Source organism: Drosophila busckii, chromosome 2R (assembly GCF_011750605.1).
Source record: "Drosophila busckii strain San Diego stock center, stock number 13000-0081.31 chromosome 2R, ASM1175060v1, whole genome shotgun sequence".
In the NCBI taxonomy this organism is placed as follows: domain Eukaryota; kingdom Metazoa; phylum Arthropoda; class Insecta; order Diptera; family Drosophilidae; genus Drosophila; species Drosophila busckii.
This window is the reverse complement of record NC_046605.1, coordinates 17,010,387-17,030,207: the sequence shown is the minus strand read 5'-3', so window position 1 is coordinate 17,030,207 and position 19,821 is coordinate 17,010,387. Positions and strand designations below refer to the sequence as shown.

Genomic DNA, 19,821 nt, shown 5'->3' with positions numbered 1-19,821 from the left:
AGCCAAACTTTAGTTTGTTCGGCAAATTTCCGTAGCGGCGCAAAGTTTTGAAGTTACCGCGAAAGCCAAAAGTGTTTTGTGTTTTTGGTTGTTGCGCTTTAATTTGATGGGCAGTGGATAGAATTAGAGTTGGCTACATGTTCCACTAAATGAATCCATGTAATATATAGAGCATTGATAAATATATCTAAGCAAATAAAGAAATAAAGGCAGTGCCTTAACTTGCACAGAGTTTGAAATAAAATTAATGAAACTAAAATAGAACTAAATTTTAAGAAATATGTGACAAAACATAATGCCAGTTAGGTTATGAATTCAATTAAATTATTAAACATTGTTGCAACTCAAATAAATGAATATCAAATTAAATTATTAAAGAACTTATTTTTGTTGTTAAAAAATAATAAGAAGTATTTATGAGCTGCTGCTCCCAATAGCGTAGCCAGCATATAGTTTAGTATAGAAAGTATTTATTACAGGTTAACTTATATTTTTATCAACTAGGGAATGCACATCTTGCTGCTCCCATGGCTAAGCCCATATAATTGACATACATAACATGCATACATATGTAGATATATCCATGAAAAAAGAAAATTTGTAATATTTAAGCCTTCAAACTATGTTTATATATAAAAGCTTAAAATGAAGCAAGCAAAGATTGCAACTGTGTAACTTTGACATTATTTTGAGCAGTGTAGTTGTAGAAGTTAAACAAGCATTGACTTTTGGATGTTGTTGTTGTTGTTTGGCTACATTGCGGGCCAAGTTGTCAAGTGTTAGGAAAACAGCAAAAGTGCCAAAACTTTTAGTGAACAGTTTTAAGACGACTGGCACAAAATTTAAGTTTCTACAGTTTTTCTGTTGCCTAAGCAAATCAATTACGTTGCTGCTGCTGCTGCTGCTACGCAATCAAGTGGCTAAAGTCATTGTTAACAAGCTTAACAACTATAAATGCGATCACTTACACCATGTAATCAATGACTACCAGCAGCAGCAACAAGAACAAGAACAAACTAGAAAAGCAATGCGCACAAATAACAATAGATGCCACAAAAGTTTGGCTTATATTTCACACAGTCTATGCTGCAAGTTGTTGCTGCTGCTGCTGCTGCTGGTGCTGGTGCCCTGGAGCCCATAAAAAGTTTTACCATTACTTTGCACAACAGCTGCACATAACTGTTTCCTTCTATCAGATGACCCCCCATGCCACCCACCCTGTCCAATGAAACTCAAGCTTGGACAGTGAAGAGCAAACATATTGTATTGGTATTAGTTATGGCCAAGTTGATTGATGTGGGAAATTGTAAGCTCAGTGCGCCATTGTTAGTGCTCCACCAGCAGCCCCTTGACCAGATTGACAAGCATTTCCAGTCCCTCCTGATTGCAGCTCTTGTAATACGGTAACTGCTCCATGCGCTTGAGCCACTGCGTCAGCTTGGGATACAGCGCACTATCGATAGGCGCAAAGGCAGCTGCTGTGGACACCGTCGCAACTGTGCACAGATCCGCAATGCTCAGCTCTGCGCCTGCCAGATAATCTCCGCTGCTCAAGCAGTGCTCCAGTCCATCGTAGGCCTTCTGCATGTAGACAATGCGATCTTCTGGCACGATAGTGACGCCAAAATAGATGACTGGCTCCACAATGAAGCGCACGCGTGGAAACAGATGACCACAGTCGTAGTAAAGACGCGCATCCACAACACGACGCTTGGCTGCATCCTTGGGATACAGCGCATCCTGCTGACCAGCATACTTGTCCGCCAAGTAGCTGCAGATCACATGCGAGTCGCTCACCACAGCGCCATTGTCCTCCAGCACGGGTATCGTGTGCTGCGGATTCAGCTTCAGAAATTCCTCAGACTTGTGCTCACCCGCCTTCACATTGACCACACTGCAAGACAAGTTTTCTTTTACAACTGGTTTTCCAACTCGAGTAGCGTATGCCGGCGTCGACTTACCGCAGATCAAGTTCCACACCCAGAGCAGCGGCTGTCAGCAGCACCGCACGGCACGGCGGACTGCGTGGCGCATAGTATAGAACCGGTTTGTTGGACATTCTGTCAATATAGCAAACAAATGTCAAAGTCAAAGTGCGTGTGCTACAGATAAACGCAATATTATTCTTATTATGTTAATTATCGTTTTGCGTGCATGCGCAGAGCAACAAAACAAATAACAAATGACAAACAAAATTAACCTGCAAATGCTTTTGCTTATCTATCGAAAGCTAAACGAAACTACAGTTGCTCTGTCGACGTTTGTGAAGTGACTGACGAAACAGAAAGCTGCGAGAGCCAAGCAGCAGGTGAGAGAGCACAGATCATTATCAGCTGGTGTGAGAGCAAACTAAAGCCGGCAAAGCTTTCAGTAGACAACGAACACTGAAAAAAGGGAGAGAGAGATAGAGAGAGAGCACATGCATACGCATGGGCGTAGCTAGGTAGGGGCTGGGGCCTAACCAAGCAATTACTAAAAATGCTATGCAGCCGATTATTTTTGTTATAGTTTCGAACTTTGAATAGCTCTAACTCAGCGAAATGAAATACAGTTCATATGTTGACGTCGTAATTACAATTAAAATGAGCACACAGACAATTTTTATTTTTGATATTGCAAACTTTTAAAAGCTTTAACTTAGCAAAATTGTGTCCAATTTTAGAGCTTCATTTTTTTTATATTCGTGAAATAAATCTGAACAAAACTGCATGCACATTAGGAAATGTTAGGATATTAGATATTTTTTCTGTTATTTTGTGATATTAAATTGCCAAAAATCGAAATAAGGTGTAAGCTTTAAAATCCAAAATATAAACATGCAACTTTGTTTTAAGCATCATAAGCGTGTAAGAATCGGATGATTTCTGACTAACTTATAAGCAAACAACCTATACCTGCTAACTGCTGTCTAGCTTAAATTACATACTGTCTACAGTTGAGTGCTAAATCTCTATCTCTATTTACATATGTGTGGGTGGGCTGACTAGTTACTGCCTTAGGGCATTTCGTTTGCATTTAAATCTATGAGATTGTCCATGCATAAGATTCAGATTTACATTCAAGCAAGACGCACTGCGTAAATGCTGTCTAATGAATTAATTCACTTATGTGTTAATTCAATTACTGCCAATTTGGCTGTCAATTCGCATGGAGCGGGCGCCCAAGTAGACGTAGAAGCAAAAGTTTTTGTTATTGCTGCCGCTTTTGGCGTTGATGGGACGTGCATATTTAAAGAGCAAATAATGTGCACGATTTCGGGGCTGCTAAGCCAAGTTAAGCTAAGCTATATTGACCTGGCGCCCTTTTGGGGGCCCCAGGGCGAACTGCTTAACAGGTGCTAGTATTAAATTTTTAAGCGGATTTCAGATTTAGTTAATGACTGAGCCGAAAATGCTCGAGGCGCAACGCCGCGCTAAGGTTCAAATGAAATTTAATTGGGTTTTTCTGCAGCAGCCCAGGCAGCCTGGCAGCAATTTATTTTGGCGACACAAAAAGTCAATAACTTCGGCCTGAACTCGTACTCGAAAGCGAACTCGAACTCGAACTGTAGCTCGAGCTGGCACTCAAAGTGCTGCTCACGTTGAAGTGTCCTTAAATATTTGGTCACGCGCCGCACTGAAATGGAAATACCAAAGCCAAAGTGCCGGGGCGTTGCGGAGGGCTGAAATGTGTGTTGGCGCTGGCGCTGGCATGCAGGTGAGTTCCAGAGAGAGAGAGAGAGAGAGAGGGAGAGACAGAGAGTGCGGGCGTAGGGGCTAACAAAAATGTTGTGAAAGCAATTTACAGTTATTAAAGCTTTTAGTGTGATCAAAAAGCAAGCTCATGCCCTCGCACTCATGCTCTAAGTATTAAATTTAATATCGTAATTGAGTAATTTCAGCTAGACGTCTTGCTGGTAGGTAAACTATTTAAGCCATACAAGACAAGGCTAAAGGCATTAACTAATTGATTGCCATTTGACGAGTGACATTTATCTTCATAACTTAGTTTTGCGCCTTTAATTGAAATCACAACAGCGCTTGCTCGCTCGGGCGCTCGCAGTTAAAGCTCAAAAGCGTGTGAGATTAATTGGAGTAGAGGCAATATGGCGACAACAGGATATGGTTATGGATACGCACTTGAAGCATGTTGAGTGCTGTCGTTGCCGCTGGCTGACATCGTGTGCTCGCCTGCCATTGTCAGCAGATCCAGCTTCATCTCCAAGTGGAAAATCCAGTGTTATTAATGGTTGCGCCTAGTAACCGCTACGCTTATGCGAGCGAGCGAGCGTACGCGTCAATCGCTTTGAATTTCCGCTCGCCCACATAAATATTACTTAACTTAACTTAACTTCTTTGTATAGCTCTATGTAGTGAAATATCCCGCTGACAATTAATAACAATTAAATGCCAGTCCGTTTTGTGGGCTAATTGCTGCCACTGCCACTGACGCCCGCCACTCACTTCCCAAATGCCTCAAAAGCGGTTTTAAAGCGCCGTTAGACCGCAATCAGCAGGCAGCTACAAACAATGCCAAGGACTTGCTTTCAACATAATAGGAATATATGTATGTATTGTATGTATGTATGTATCTAACAGTATACAAGTGTGTTTAAGAGCATCTGATAAGCACAATGAAGCTGTCTTTGTATATATTGCGCCTTCAATACAACACAGCTTGCTCCCACGCTATTTGCTTATTGTGGCTTGAACGCTGTAAGGCAGTTTTTGCCTTTGTTTTTATTGGAAATGAACTGGCGGCATTGGCAGCACAAGGTCCCAGCTGTAGCAGCAGCTGTCTGGGGGCCATAATGGAGTAGGCAAATGTATGGAGATTTATATAAATCGCTAGCTAAATTAAAAGTGACATTCCATTACTTAGATAAAGATATGAGAAAGCGGCCTATAGTCAAATTAAGTTCAGGACTACCAATATATAATGGCCAATCAAAGCCACTGGACTTGGGCATGCAAATCAAATTCGAGGGTTCGAAACAGCATGACAACATTTTTTAAATGCCTTAACGCTCATATCCAATACACTTGACAAAATCATCGATAGCATCATCGCACGTAATTGAGCCACCAGCGCGTTTCGATAAATTATGTTAAGCTTAAGCGAGCGATCAATGTTAATGCTAACATAACATGACAAGTAGCTGACAAATTTTCAAGCGGGCGAGGTGAACTAAGTTTTAATCGCTCAGTGCAGACATGTGTGTCAAAGGTTCCGTCTATCAATGACATCTGTCCTGTCCTGTGCTCTGCTCTGACCTCCGTAGTCCGAACTGTTGCGTGCAGTTCTTATATTATATTGGTGCGTGCGCGTGTCAGGTTTCCTGTTGGGATGCCTGCGAGCGGCGGCTCTTTAATTTACTCTCTGTTGACGGTTATCACAGAGTGGAAATCGGGTGAATGCTTTCTACTTTGATGTCACTTTATTGAACTTTATTCAAGCATAGAAAAAATGCTGCAATATAATTTGTGTCGTTATTTCAGTTTGTTTGTTTATTTGTCGTTTGATTTTTGCATACATAGCTGGTGGGGGTTGGAAATCAACAAGCAAATGCGCTTCGCATTCACTTTTATAGCTCGCACCTGTAACTGAATGTCTGCGTGTGTGTGTGTGTGCATGATTTTTATACGCATATGTATATGTATGTATATTAATGTTGCTGCTGCCATGTCGCCAGATGCTTGGCAAGCTTTTATTGGTTTTGTTTTGAAGGCCGCTGTCAGCAGTCAGCAGCAGCCAGCCTAACTGCTTTTGATGGATTAACGCCCGTAAGGCAAACAGCTATCAACAGCAACAGCAGCCAGCAGAGCAGCCGGCCCCATGCATCATGCATCAACAAATGGACGGACGCACAACAAAACTGTTAGTGAACTCACATGAGAAATACAACACAGAGCCCAATCCTTGTCCGGGGACATACTACACATTGCCCTGCAGGCACTTTATAACATTGTTTTTGGTGCCATTAAGCAAATCCCTCGACAAAACACAGTCCATACGCAAATTTCTTTGCGAAGCAAATCAAATGAATTTCAAAGTAATGAATACATTAGTTCAAAACGGTTTTTAAAAATGATAAATGTTATTAAAATATTCCTATTAAATTCAGGCAAAGCTATTCCCAGCGCTGCGAGTCGAGATTTCAATGAATCCAATGAGTTTCAAAGTAATGAATACATTTAGTAAAAAAAGATAAATATTATAAATATTATGGCTATTAAATTCCCAGCAGCGGGAGTTGAGATTTCAAATATATTCATGCTATTGGCAAGTCGCCAAACATTTAAATTTGTTTGGCATTCGAAATAAACTGCTGCACACTTTGGAGCTTCCAGATTAGGTCGGACTACTAAACTAGCTGTGATTTGATTAGGTAGCGAGTGAATTTATGCTCACCGCTCTTTGCGTTTAATCAAGTATGTACTTTGTCGTTTGTAGTTGCCATTCATGGTCAGCTAACTGTAATGTTTAACTGTAGCTCAGCAGCCAACGTTGCCACACTGTCCGCAGGCATTCAACTAGGGAACTGAACTGCCACGCCCACATCCTCAATTCAACTCAACTAAACTAGTACAAAAACTTTTGTTGGGGCAAGCGGATTAATTTTCAGCTTTGAGCGCTGTTCACATTTTGACAGCATGGGCAAGGATTGTGGGTAGAAGCTACAAAGTGCTACGAGAGCTACGAGGCAGCTTAAATGTTAAAGCTCATTTGGTGTAAATAAGCATATTTAATGGGAAATTGAAAAGCGCTGCGACATACCAAGTAAATTCCAAGTGCTTATATATAGAAATATATATTTTTATGCCAAGTAGCTTGCTCGCATTATCCCTTTATTTTGTTATCGAGCAATTGTTTGCTGAATTTTATGAGCAACATAAATGCGCTAAAATGCAAAGATTTATGAGCAGCTAAAATGTTTGCAGTTCGCTTATTTTTTTGTGGCCCATTAAACGTAAAACAGTGGCTCTGACCCTTTTGACCAATAAATCCTATCGAGACGTTACGCATACGCCGTGTTTGCAGTGCACACGCTGCCTAACCGCACTAGAATGGGAATGATAAAATGCTAATTGACAGTTCGGCTGCCAAATGGCAACTACTGCACCATAGGTTGGGGTTTTAGTCTGCACACAAGCACTAAGTAAATCAATTAATTTATGCAGCGACAGCAGCAGCAGCAGCACTAAAGTGCACACACTAAGCGAGTAAGCGAGCAAGCGAATGAGCGAGAAAGAGTGAGCAAGCTGAGTCCGTTGGGAGCACGCAACAGGAGATTCAATTACAAACAATGGCGTGCTGCTGGGAAAGAGTGCAGAGCGCCCCCATTCAGCTTATTAACTATTCAAATTGATTGTGAGCGCTGGGCATTGATGGCAGCAAACTGTGAAAGATAGTCGGAGCGCAAGAATAAGGGCTGAGGAGTGAGCTGTGGACTTTGTTACCTAATCGCCTTTAATTTGCTACAAAGGCTCCAAGACACCTGCGTATCAAACTGACAGACGTCTTAGCTCGATTAATGGAGTGAGCAGTGGAGTCTGGCAAAAGTTCGTTGGCACTTTGTGAAATTCAAAGCCGAGAGCGGGTTGAGGCCAAGGCTTTTATATAATGTATACAGTTCAATGCGCTGCATAATCTGCACAATAACAATTACAATTATGTTCGAAATATGTTAAGCACATAGGCAAGTTTTCCTTTGTCCGCAGCTCATAAATCTTGTTGCCGCAACAACAAGCGCATTAAATCCTTGTTAGCTGTCGCATGTGTGTGTCGAGTCGCTGCCGTGGGACTAAACAAATGTTTGCTGCCTAAAAGGGTTGCGCCTGTTTATACATACATTAATTTCTTGACAAAAAATCTCCATTTACTGTGCGGAGCAAGGCCGAACGCAAATGCAGCCCCAGCTCCAACCTCCGCAGTCTCCGCAGTTTGATGACACTAAATAATTAAAGTAATGAGCATTTGATGTGCCCCAAAATTTTTAAAGCCCGCCGCTTTGGCTGCTGCAGTTGAAATTCGCGCCAACGCAATGAAATGGAATTGAAACAAAAACCGATAGCGAGACGACTGCAAAGCTCTCACGCATTGCCCGGGATTGACACAATTCATAGGTAAACAGCAGCCAGCAGTCGCTTTGTTAAGCCGCTTGATCATACTATTGGCCACATTGTTTATCTTATCAGAAGCACGTAGAGCAGAGCAGCAGCTGGCGAAGCAGTAGCAGACTGTTTACACAGCAAACAGTTGGAAGCGCTCATGCTCCTGTGCTTGGCTATTAATTAAGCTCAAGCGCATTGTTGTCTAGCGCTGACAAACAAATCGAGCAGCAAACCAAAATAATATTTTGTTTACAAACTTTGGTCTCGGTCTCGGTCTCGAGTTTCGAGTCGAAATTGCTGCGGCAAGCTACAAGTGTCCCTGGCGCAACATCTTGGTGTCTCCCCATTGTGTTTAGAACTTTGCGCTCACTCTCTGCCTCGAACGCTTGCTCTGACGCTCTCGCACGCCAGCGCTGTTCCATTGCCATTTCGTTGCGTTGAGCTTTTCGCGTATCCCGAACTGTTTTCCCAATTTCTCTGTTCAGTTCCTCGTTGTAGCTCAAAGCGTTTGGTGCTGGCGTCGCAAGCAAACGAAACAGAAACACAAGCGAACAACAGTTGAAAGCTAAGGCTAAAGGCATAAAGCTGAATGCGAAACATAACGTGCGCGAAGTGAGCAACAGCCATTGGCCAACTGAGTGAAGTGTAAATAAGTAAAACCAGCAACCAAACCCCTAAACACCAACCAACCGACCCAACCACCCACCTACCTACTCATATATATATATATATATGTAAGTTATATTTGTGTGTTGCTGTGTGCTCCATCTTCATCATGTTTATGTTTGGGCTTCTGTTGTGTTCTCGCTTCGATGGCGCTCTTCTGCCACCCCCCTCACCTTCCCCTTGGCCCCTAGCAGGTGTTATCCATTAGCTTGTTATATGCTTAATTTGTAATAAAATGTGTGTGCAGCTACAATTATCTCTGCTCTGCTCTGTTCTGACATTTCGTGCACTGTCGATTTTTAATCTATTTAAAACAATAATGTCGTTCTTGGAATTGTTGCGTATTTATCATTGTCGCGTTGGCGCCATTGTTGATGCAGATTGATATTAAAATGTCAACAATGCAACGCAATAAAATTGTTTATTTATATTTATTTGCATGTGTTATCAGCAGCAGCAGCAGCAGCGGACGCAACAACAAAAACCAATTAGTTGCTGGCAAGTTCAATAACGCCCAGGACCACGCCCAGCAGGGCAATTGGTCAAACAAAAGTTCTAGCTGTGCACACTTGAAATAATAAAAGTAAACGCACTGCACTCTGCACGGCATTTTAATTGAAAAACTTCTCTAATTGAAGTTTAATAAACAACAAAGGCAGCGCCGCACACAACAGAAGCAAAAAACAAAAACAAAAACGTAAATCCTGCTAAGAGCAGCAGTTAGCCCAAGGACATAACTTGCCAGGTTTCCTTCTAATTTTCAATTAAAAATGCTAGCAACAGACCCTTTAGCTGTTTGTATATATGCATATAAAAAAAGAAAAGGGATACAGCAGAGCCCCGGCAAGTGCATTGACCACAGCTTAAGCTCGAGACTGAGTCTCAATTTATGCAGCAGCGACCGTGAAAAGCTGCCACAAATTTTCAGCCTGCGAGCAATTAAAATATGCATAAAATGTAAATGGCAAAGGCAAAAGCACACACTTCGAGCCCAAAGCTCAAAGCAGACAAAAAGCCAAAACTTTGAGAGATATAAACAGCACAAAATTCTAAGAAATACGCTTTATAATTAAAGTTCACAACAAAGAAATTAATATTTATATTCATATATATTTGTGCAGAGAACTCAATTAACATACAAATTGGTAAATGCTGAACATTAAGCAAAGTAAGTGTTTGAATGCGGGTCGCATTTAACAATAGCATGTTTATTTTTAATCTGTTGACCTCTCTCTCTGGTTGGTGCGCGCTTTGCCTTTGAGTTTGCATAATTAGTTTTAGTTTGCCATTATGCTAATAAGTTGAAAGCAATTGGCAAAGCGTAGCCTACAAGCCTACATTGTTGCACGCGGCGTATGCGTAATTTTATGCTAATTGAATTTGGCAGCGTATAAAAATGTATACATTAGTATATATACACATTCAGTCTTTAGATCATAAATAATAAGCTGCCAGCGCATCCTTTCTAACAGCAACAAAAAGAATATTAGCCATAAAAAATGTTTACGACACACACACACACACACACACACACAGACGCGATTGAGGTGTGTGTGGGCAAAAGAATGTATATAGCAAACAATACGCGTATTTAATTTATGTATATTTGTTATTTAGCTAGAGATTAGCCCAAAAAGTTGACTACTTGTTTCTTTTTCTTCTTTTTTTTTTTTTTTTTTGTTTCAGTTAATTACAAGTTGCCACAGCAACTTTAACTTCCGTGACGTGCCACAAACAATGCGCAGGCAGCAGCAACAGCAACAACGCTTATAACAATTACAGTGAAAAAGTCGGCCCATACAACTTATACGCTGTACGTGTGTGTTCCTCAACATTTATGTGGCATGAAATAAGTTTCAAGCCGCAATGATACGCTCTCCACGCTTGGGCGTAGGCGTGGTCGTGGCAGTCGCCTCTCTAATTGGAACTCTCGGCAAGAAGTTGATGAGGGTAAATTGGCAAATAATTAATCGCCAGCTAATTAAGCCGCCAAAATGCCAACCGAACAATTATGCGCCCAAGTCACACCACATAGTTTCAATGGCTTTAACTAGCGCATATGCGGGCTAGACACAAAGCTGTTGAATTTCTATTGCATTGATTAAAATTATTAGGCGTGCTGCAAAGTACTTTACATAAAAAATGTCATTTATTTCATTGGCTGCGCTGGCGTATGCGTAATCTTTGCATAAACATAAACAAGTTGCTTTAATTACAGCCACACAAAGGCTGTGAAAATTGAGTTTTATTTCATTTTCAACAGCAAACTAATTGCTTTTTTATTAAAATATTGCTATTAAGCACGCTTGTATTAAAGTGTTTTTTAAATAAAAAGTATATGTATAGCCTTAATGCTGCATAATAAACTAAATAACAGCGGCTGTTGCATATACTTTATCTCATTCAATTAATTTCATTGGCTGCCCTGGCGTATGCGTAATCTTTGTACACTTGCTGCCGCTGCTGCTGCTGTTGCTGCTGTCGCTGTGTACTGTAAATATTAAAACGCTTGTTTATATTTGTTCGCGCAATTTTCAATGCTACACAGACACACACACATGCGCATAAATCTTGAAAGCAACTTTAAACAAACAATTGCAAAGTGCGAGTTTTTAGTATTTTCTTAGCAATTTTTTGCCAGACTCTGTACAATGGCAAGCAAAACAGTCTTTTAGTTTAGTTTGGGTAATGAGTATACTAAGCAAATGCATAGAGCGTTTCACACTGTCGGCTGTGCCGCTTTGCTCTCTTTATTGCTCTCTCGCTATTGTAGTAAATTCTATATTTATTTATTTTGTATTTTGTTGTTACTGCTGCGCATTATGCTTTGTGTTTTACACTCAACATTTTATATTCATTGAAACTATAAAATTTTTATGAGCTGTCCAACAGCTGAGGCTACCTTACCCTAGGACCCAAGCTTGCCAAGAGCCAGGCAACGAGCACACACAGAACTTTTGACAGCAAATCAACAAATGGCTTTGCACACAAGCATCTTTATTTTAGTTAGCTTGGGCATGCAATTCATAAACAAATTGTTAGCTGTCTGCCTTTTCAGGCAAGTCAATTCAAATGCCAGTTTTAATGAAAACTGTTTGGCAAATGCACAGTTCGAACTAAATACACAACTTGCTTGCAGTTCAAGTGGCTGCTGGTTGCTGGCTAATGAGCTGCACTCGCCTTGATGTGTATACAAATGATTTCGATCTATAAAAACTAAAAATAAGTGCAGCCAGTGCATGGAAATTGCTGCACTCAGAAACAAATTTGTTAGATACAGCGAAGAATAAAAATCAATTTAAAAGCCATTTGTTTGATATAAAGTTAAAGAGCAGCATTGCGCTAGATTGTTTGCATTCTCTTTGTTTATTGAAATTTATTTCATTGGCTGCGCTGGCGTATACGTAATCACAGCAAGCAGATTCTTTAGTTATATTTATTATCTTATTCTATTTAATTCATAATTAAGAAAATTCAAATAAGAGTTTTCCAATGAAATTTGAATAAATAGCTTTCTTTTTTTTTTAAGTTCATTGGGTTGCAAATTTGGCTTAGCTTAAAATGATCGGCAATGTGCAATTAAGCTCTGTGATTAGTTTTATTTTGTTCTGGCACTTTATTATTTATTTCATATGTCATGCACATGTGGGCAATCTGTTCTTACATCTTAAATGCAAACATACTTAACGCTTTTTCCTGTTTTGGGCTTTTACAAATTGTCTTCATTTGAAGACAAGTATATTTGTTTTTGTTGCGCTTTGCTGAATATTTTCATTTAGAATTCTCGCACACAATTTGTGTTTGCCAAGTGGCTGGTCATAAATTTTCAAATGCTTGCTGTCAGTTTCATGTGCTTCGAATGTAAATAGGTGTGTGTGTGTGTGTATGTGTGTAATCAAATTATTTTTGTATTTTTTTCGGTAGCGGCAATTAAGTAAAGTGTGTGCGGCTCACTTGGCGTATGAGTAATGCGCTAACAGCTAAGTTTAAATGCTAAAGCGTTACGAGGGTCCCTTGGCAAGCGAATTTACAGTCAGTCGCTGACGCTGGACGTGTCATAAATCAACACTCGAACCACTCTATGAAAGCTGACGATCTAACGTTGCACTCAAACACACAAACAACAATGGCAGACACACATACACTGAAAGCAATTGACACAAATTTTATGCCGTGTTGCAAGTCGAAAATGATTGCTGCTGCCCTCGCACTTTTCATTTTGAATTATTGTGCCAAAACAATAGCTGGAGAGACAGAGCCACATACAATAGCTAACGAGAGCATTTGCCTGGCGGATGAGTCAAGCGGGGGGCCAGACGCAGACGTGAAAAGTTGATAGAATAAAAATTATGAGCCAAATGCTGACAGCTTGTATAAACAGCAAATGCCAAATGGCCGAAAAATATGCTGAGAGCAATTTTGAAGGCGGTTTATCTCTATCTCTGTCTCGCTCTCCCAGTGTGTGTGTGTGTGTGTGTGAGGGGCGTGTCGCTTAAAAATGTTTTCGTCACGCGCTTTAATTGCTACGCCTGTTTGCACCGCAGCCACACTGCTGCCAGCCCAACTCTTCGCTTTAAACATTTCTCGCTGTCGCTTTTTGCTGAGATTTTTTGCATCTGCCCAACGTCAAGCAATTGCCAATTAGCCAAAATCTCTGACACGCTTAATGGCCACGTGCTTAACTGTACGCGTTAGCTGCTCTTATCGCAAGCTAAATAAATGCTCATTCATATATGTTTTTAAATATTTGTATAAATTCTCTCTTTGCCCACTCTGCCGCCGCTTCATTGACAATAAACACACACACACACATACGCACACAGTTATAGTATGTAAATACTTTTATGCGCTTGTATTTTGAAATTAGTTTGCTGTGTCTGTGTGCGCCGCAAATTTTAATTAAATATGTGATACATTGTGCGCCCAACTGAAGACAGCTGCAACAACAGCAACAAAAGCAACCAACAAAGTGAGCAACAACAAAGTGAGGTAAACAAAGTTAAACTGGGGCAAACAGCAAGTTGCAATGCAACTTTTCAATTGTTAATGAGCAGAGAGAATCTTATTTAAACTACACTTAAAGCATTCAAACGTTTTAAATTGCTTGCGAGTTTAATTTGCTATAACATTTTTATATTGGCCACTGAGTTATTTTATTCGATTTAGTTTTAACGCTTCAATTTGCAGCTAAGCCTCATGTATAAAATAATAAATAAATGAGTCGCATTTAATAATAATAACAGTTACCTTTAACAGCAACTCATAATAAATAAATTGTATAATAAATATTTCTTAGAAGCTGCAAATCCCACGTCAGTTTTCTGTTCTTGCCTTGAACCATTTTTCAACCCTAAGCTTATGTTTTCAATACTCGTAAAATTAATGGAGAAAACGCAACACAAAACTGTAGGCAGCAATCCGAAACTAAAATACACTAACAAAAGTTTTTATTTACAAAAAAATTTATATAAAAAACCGTAGCACTTATTTTAAACATAATTTAACAATTTTTAGTAAGCGTTTGCAAACTTTAAAGCAGCCACAGTCGATATAAACAAAAATACGATTTATTCACACACAAAACAAAATTGCGTGTTTGTGGCACTTTTTATGTTTTTTTTTTCTGCTTGCACTCGTTCTATCTCTCTCTCGCGCTCACTACTACAACTACAACAAATTTTACTTCTTATGGCGCATATAAATAAACTGTTGCATGCTTTCAGGCGTCGCGTTGCTACATAACGTGTACTTAGTTATCGCTGCTGTTGTTGCTGTTGTAGTTGTTGTTGTAGCGTTGACTGTGGCTTATATTGTGGTTGTTGTAGCACAAACTGCGCCAATTGTTTATGGCCATTTAATGAATGCTGGCAGTTGGCGTGCAAAATGGCGTTCCACGCTCTGCGCACTAAAAACAAAAAAAATGAAAAGGAAATCTGCGAGCGAAGAAAGCAAAGTAAGCCACAGCGAAGCTTTGCTGCTAGTCTGTTGAACTTAAAGGGGGCCATACCCAATCTGCACAAAGCTTTGCCATGGCCCTGGCCTGATGACATATGTAGGGAAATGTGTGTGTGTGCATGCAACTGAAACTGAAACTAAAACTGAAAGACTGAAACTGTCAACTCTTTGTATGTGACATGCAAAACACACCCACACACCCACACACATACATATGTATTTATAGAGCAAAAGTGTTTTGTATGTCGTAGTCTCTTTGGCTACAAGCATTCAATCCATAAAACACACACACAAACGCAAATCAGGCGGCATACAAAAAGTTTGAGGCTGCAAATTGGAGCAGCTGCTTTTTCAGTATTTTATTTTTCATTTTTCATTTGCCATTTGGCTCTTGTGCTCTCAAGTTTTCCAAACAAATGCATTCGTGTTGTCTGCTGCTGCTTTTTGATTGAGACTAACACAAAATGGTTTAAATTGAAATTTCATTTACAAGCTGCGCACACAAAAGTTTGACGCTGCTTAATTCGCCTAATGAAATGCGCAAATTTCTTTGCAGCCCACCACCCCACCCACTTACAGTTGTGCACATGTGGCGACGCTGTGTCTTCGCACACCACACACGCGCCACATGTGGCAACAACTTGTGCTAGCGCCAAGTGCACAAGACCAAGTTCAAGTTGTTGCCGCCGCAAAATTATTTTATTACTTGGTAAACAATTTGGCCCAGCCTGACTCTTGCTGGCGCCTCTTAATTGCACATGCCTTGGCCCTGCTTGTCCTCCCAGTAACGAAACGTTATGCATATAGCCAAGCATTTATGAGTTAAGCAACTGACTTGCAGCAGCAAACTGCAGGCATCAGCGCTTATTTGTTACTTTGATGCTGCAGTTTTATAGACTCTTTTCAATACGATGCGTCAGCAGTTTATAAGTTTGCCAAAAGTTTGATCTAAGCCAATTGGCTTTTTGTGCAATCAATTTTAATTGCATTTGTTGAAATATAAGCGCATCTATAATAAACTCACCACTACTCTGGTGAGTCTGTCTCGCTCTAACAGATCAGCTGTGCTCATGGCAAAAGTTTATGTTATTTAACAGCGGTGCTCATGGCAAACGTTTATGTAATTTAACAGCGCTGCTTAGTGGTTTTTGACAAAAACTTGAAATGCTTCGAGGTAATTAATTTGCAATTCCGCCGTCATTAGCATGCACTCAGTTAAATAATCATTAGTTTAACAATAAATACATAACGAGCAGCACATTTTCCACCACAACAACAACGCATATCGCGTAGCTGCCAAATGATGAAAATGATTTGTGTTTTGTTGTGTGGAGTGGGCTGCAATCAGAGTTCCTGCTATATGTCTGCATATGTGTATTTGTACGCCCCTATGTCAATCTGTGTGTGTACAGGTAGCACGCATCATTAACTTGAAAGCCGCTTATCATATGTATTTGCAATTACGGGTACTCGTCATATGCAGAGAGAGATATAGGCAAGGGCACGAGAGTTGACACAACTCCCCAAGTGCTTTTCGCTGTGATTTGAAACGGGTCGGGCATAAAAGTCAGCAAGTGTTCAAATTTAAGCTTGAAAGTCATCAAGTGGCAGCCACACACACACACACAGACACTCACACATTGGGGTCAAAGTAGCTGTGTGGGTGACGAGTGTTTGGCAATATTTTGATAGCAAATCCTTAAATAATTAAATAACAAAGCTGACAATCCTTTCATTGAATTATTGAATTTGCCAACAAATAAAGCGCAAATAGAATCAAAATTGTTTACTCTACTCAAGGGACGGGACTGAAAGTGAAAGTATCAGGTTGATGTCAAAATGTTGAATCTACAATAAGTTAACAGACAAAACACAAATTCAGTTTCATGTGCTCTTTTCTCTTTATGTGCCGTAAGAACATATTTATTTTTATGTACATATATTTGTGTTTGTATGTCGAATTATGAGTGTAAAGCTGCGGCGAATGAAAGAAGAAATTCATTGACATGAAATTCGTTGAAAATTTTACGTGACAATGCCATGAAATCGAATTTGCCAAGCGACCGGAAATGCGCACACGGCTGTTAACATGACTCTCTGTGTGTGTGTGTGTGTGCCTGTGTGTGTATTAAGAAAGGCTTTGTAGACAAAACAATGCTGCTGCCAGGGACGCTCGCCAGCACTTTTTGATTTATGCGGCATTTTTATTGTAAGCTTGAACGCACCGCGCGCTTCTGAATATTTGGCACAAGTCACGAGTCCTGGCCTAAATGTAGTCGAGCATGAATTGCGTGAGCTGCCTCTGCAAGCTTATTTACTTTTGCAGCAGCTGAAAAGCCGCTTGGCAGACCAAAAACAAAGAAAGAATAGACAACGACGACAACATAGATGGATGATGAGCTAGCGGCTGACTTTGAGCCTGGGCACTGAAAACTGAAAGACACACTTGAAAATGTGTTTTTGCTTTTCTTTTCTTTCTTTCTTTTTTTCTATTTGCATTTGTTGCCGCTTGTTCTTGCCTGCTGTGCATAAATAAATGTGTGCTTTGCTTGGGCGTGGGTTGGGCGTGGCAGTGGGCGTTGAACAACCTTCAGAGGCTCAAGCTTTTTGGGCTCAGGTGCGCAGCGTAAAATTGTCAAAGGCATGTCGACAATTTGGCGTCTCAAGTTAAGAGTCTGCTTACAATCAAACGAATGCCAGCTAAAACAAAAAGAACAATATACTTATGTGTGTGTGTGGGTGGCTTCAAACATATATAACTCAAATTAACTGCATAAATGGTGCCCCCAGCTCCCGCTTGAAATCATTTTAAAAGAACGTACACGCAATCAATTGGCAATGTTGGCATACAAATCACGCATACGCAATGTTGAGCGTGCCTAGCTAGTAGCTGCCGACTGTCCAGTGTGCAAATGAGCTGTCATAAATCAGCATAGTAAGTGCTGCAAGTTGGACCCATGCAGATTGCTTTGCGCCTCGTTTTTGCCGTAGCTACGGCATTCGGCACGTGGCTGATTACCGGAAATGGCAATGGCAACGAGCGCCATTCAAGCAACAGTTAAAACGTCAAATTGCTCAATTTTCACGCATCTTTAGAGCAGTAAACCCAAAAAAAAACACACACAGACATACAAACGTGCAGAGCAGCAAAGAAAATCAATTTGTGCAACAGTAAACGAGAACTTTCAGCAGCTATGGCCACCAGCTCATTTTGTATTTATCAACAGGGAGAACAAGCAGCGCCCAAGCCCACAGCAACACGCCCGTAGTCGTAGCCATGTCTGGCCTGTGATGGGGTGGCATAAACTTTTATTTCAATGTGAGTGAACTGGAACTGAAACTGAACTAAAGCTGCCATCCGGGCCCAACAGCATGAGGACGCTGCTCCAGTTTCTGTTAACGTTGTCGTCACCGTCACCGTCGCCGTCGCCTGCTCTCATCTGTGGCATGAATTTTGCGGCGATTGTTGCTATTTTTGTGAGGCGCACGAAACACAGCACAAAAACAAAAAAAAGAAGAAAAGTAATATAAATATAAAAAAAAACAACAACAATGAGCGCAGTTACATTCGTGGCATACTTTTTGGAGCTTGCCTTGGCATATAAATGCAGACCATAAAAGCCAGAGAAACTTTCTTATTTTCACTAGAGCATCGAGTCTAGGACAACGGCAGGCAGCAGCTACCAGTTGCAGACAGCGGCGCTTACAAATGAATAAATAGAGCAACAACTGTTCTAATTCTGTTCGCCATGCTATGGAAATAGCGCTAAAATATTTATAAGAGAAATGAGCGGCTAAGCGCTGCCAGTATTTACAACTGTATGTGTGCCTGTGTGTCTGTGTGTGTGTTTGTGACTTACACATATGCTGCGACGCATTTAATATTAATGCCACGCAATCGAATTGAGTGGCATACAGGTTGCACGTATCGTGCGGCTGCCACACATTGCTGAGTTAGCTGCGTCGGCTGCTTTTTAGGCCATCTTTCACTCATTCGCTTTGTTTGCCTACGTTCGTTCGTTCGCTCGCTCCTGGTCGTGCTCATGCTTCATTTTCTGTTTGTACTGCTTGCCACAGCACCTGCTGCTGCTGTTGCCGTTGCTGTTGCCACAGCCACTGCCGCTGCTTGTTGCGGCCTTTGACTTATTACCATTAATTTATTTATGCTTGGCGCGTCAATGCCAATATTTTATTTTTTGGCCAAGCCAGCCTTTTATATTGAAAGAGGCAAATCACTCGTTTATACAACCCACTACCCTTGCCCTGGGCTTGTAGTTTATAAGTTATGGGCCCTGTAGTCATCATTTATCAGACACTTTAAAGCTTTAAAGTCAGCGTTGGGCATTGGGCGCTGGGCTGTGGGTCGTTGGGCTGTGAGGCGTTGGCTTGAGCGTGAAAGTTACTTTCATGTTTGTTTAATCAGTTTAATAAGCTTATGGCATACAAACATAATTGCCACAGAATTACTTAAGCACTCTCGCCTTAATTTATCAAGCGAACGGCCAACAATTTGCTAAAGTTTGCACAACAAATGTTAGTTAGGTAACTTATTAAAACTACAGTTTATTCAAAGCTGCAGCTTTGCATGTTTTCTTGCTAAAAATGTTTCACAGAGTTGTAGTCAGCTTAAGTTGCTGATAATTATGTTGCTTATCAATCGATAGCTCTTATCAGTAATGCACTTGTGGTCTGCAGCTTTTAAAGAGCGTTAGCATCTAGCAAGTTTTAAGCCTTTGAAAAGTGCTAAGTGCTGTTTGATCATTTGCTTTTGAAGCATTCTAACTGGCACAAGCACAAATCGTAGCAATTTTATGCAAACTGCTAAATGGCTGGCAATTTGCTAGCATGCGAATCCTTTGCCGTTAGTTGCAACTGTTACGACTGCTGCAAGGCATTGATGGCAATTGGTAAATATTTAAAATGGCATTGGCATGACCGTTTGCGCATGGAATTTTATTCACTGGCCACGAGTGTTGACCAGACCAAACACCAAACGCACACACACACACACACACACCCACAGATGGAAACAAACACACAAATACACTTATCCTGAAAGGCAGCAGACCGTTGTGAGCCATAAGTGCAAGTAGTTAAGGCGTTGAGA

The 19,821-nt window shown here is 40.7% G+C and overlaps 1 protein-coding gene across 2 annotated transcripts; it reads right to left on the bottom strand.

Moving 5' to 3' along the window:
• Window positions 1-1,241: 1,241 nt before the first annotated feature.
• On the bottom strand, window positions 1,242-2,290 carry LOC108595234 (glutathione S-transferase 1). 2 transcript variants are annotated; one of them, XM_017980432.1, is made up of 3 exons: window positions 2,201-2,290; window positions 1,962-2,060; window positions 1,242-1,894 (listed from the first exon to the last, which is right to left on the bottom strand). In XM_017980432.1, exons 2-3 carry the CDS (start codon window positions 2,057-2,059, stop codon window positions 1,327-1,329), a joined length of 666 nt encoding a protein of 221 aa, XP_017835921.1. In that variant the 5' UTR covers window position 2,060; window positions 2,201-2,290; the 3' UTR covers window positions 1,242-1,326. The 2 variants fall into 2 exon arrangements, with proteins under 2 accessions (XP_017835921.1, XP_017835922.1); XM_017980433.1 differs by having other exon boundaries at window positions 1,962-2,102; window positions 2,201-2,238.
• Between the last annotated feature and the right edge of the window lie 17,531 nt (window positions 2,291-19,821).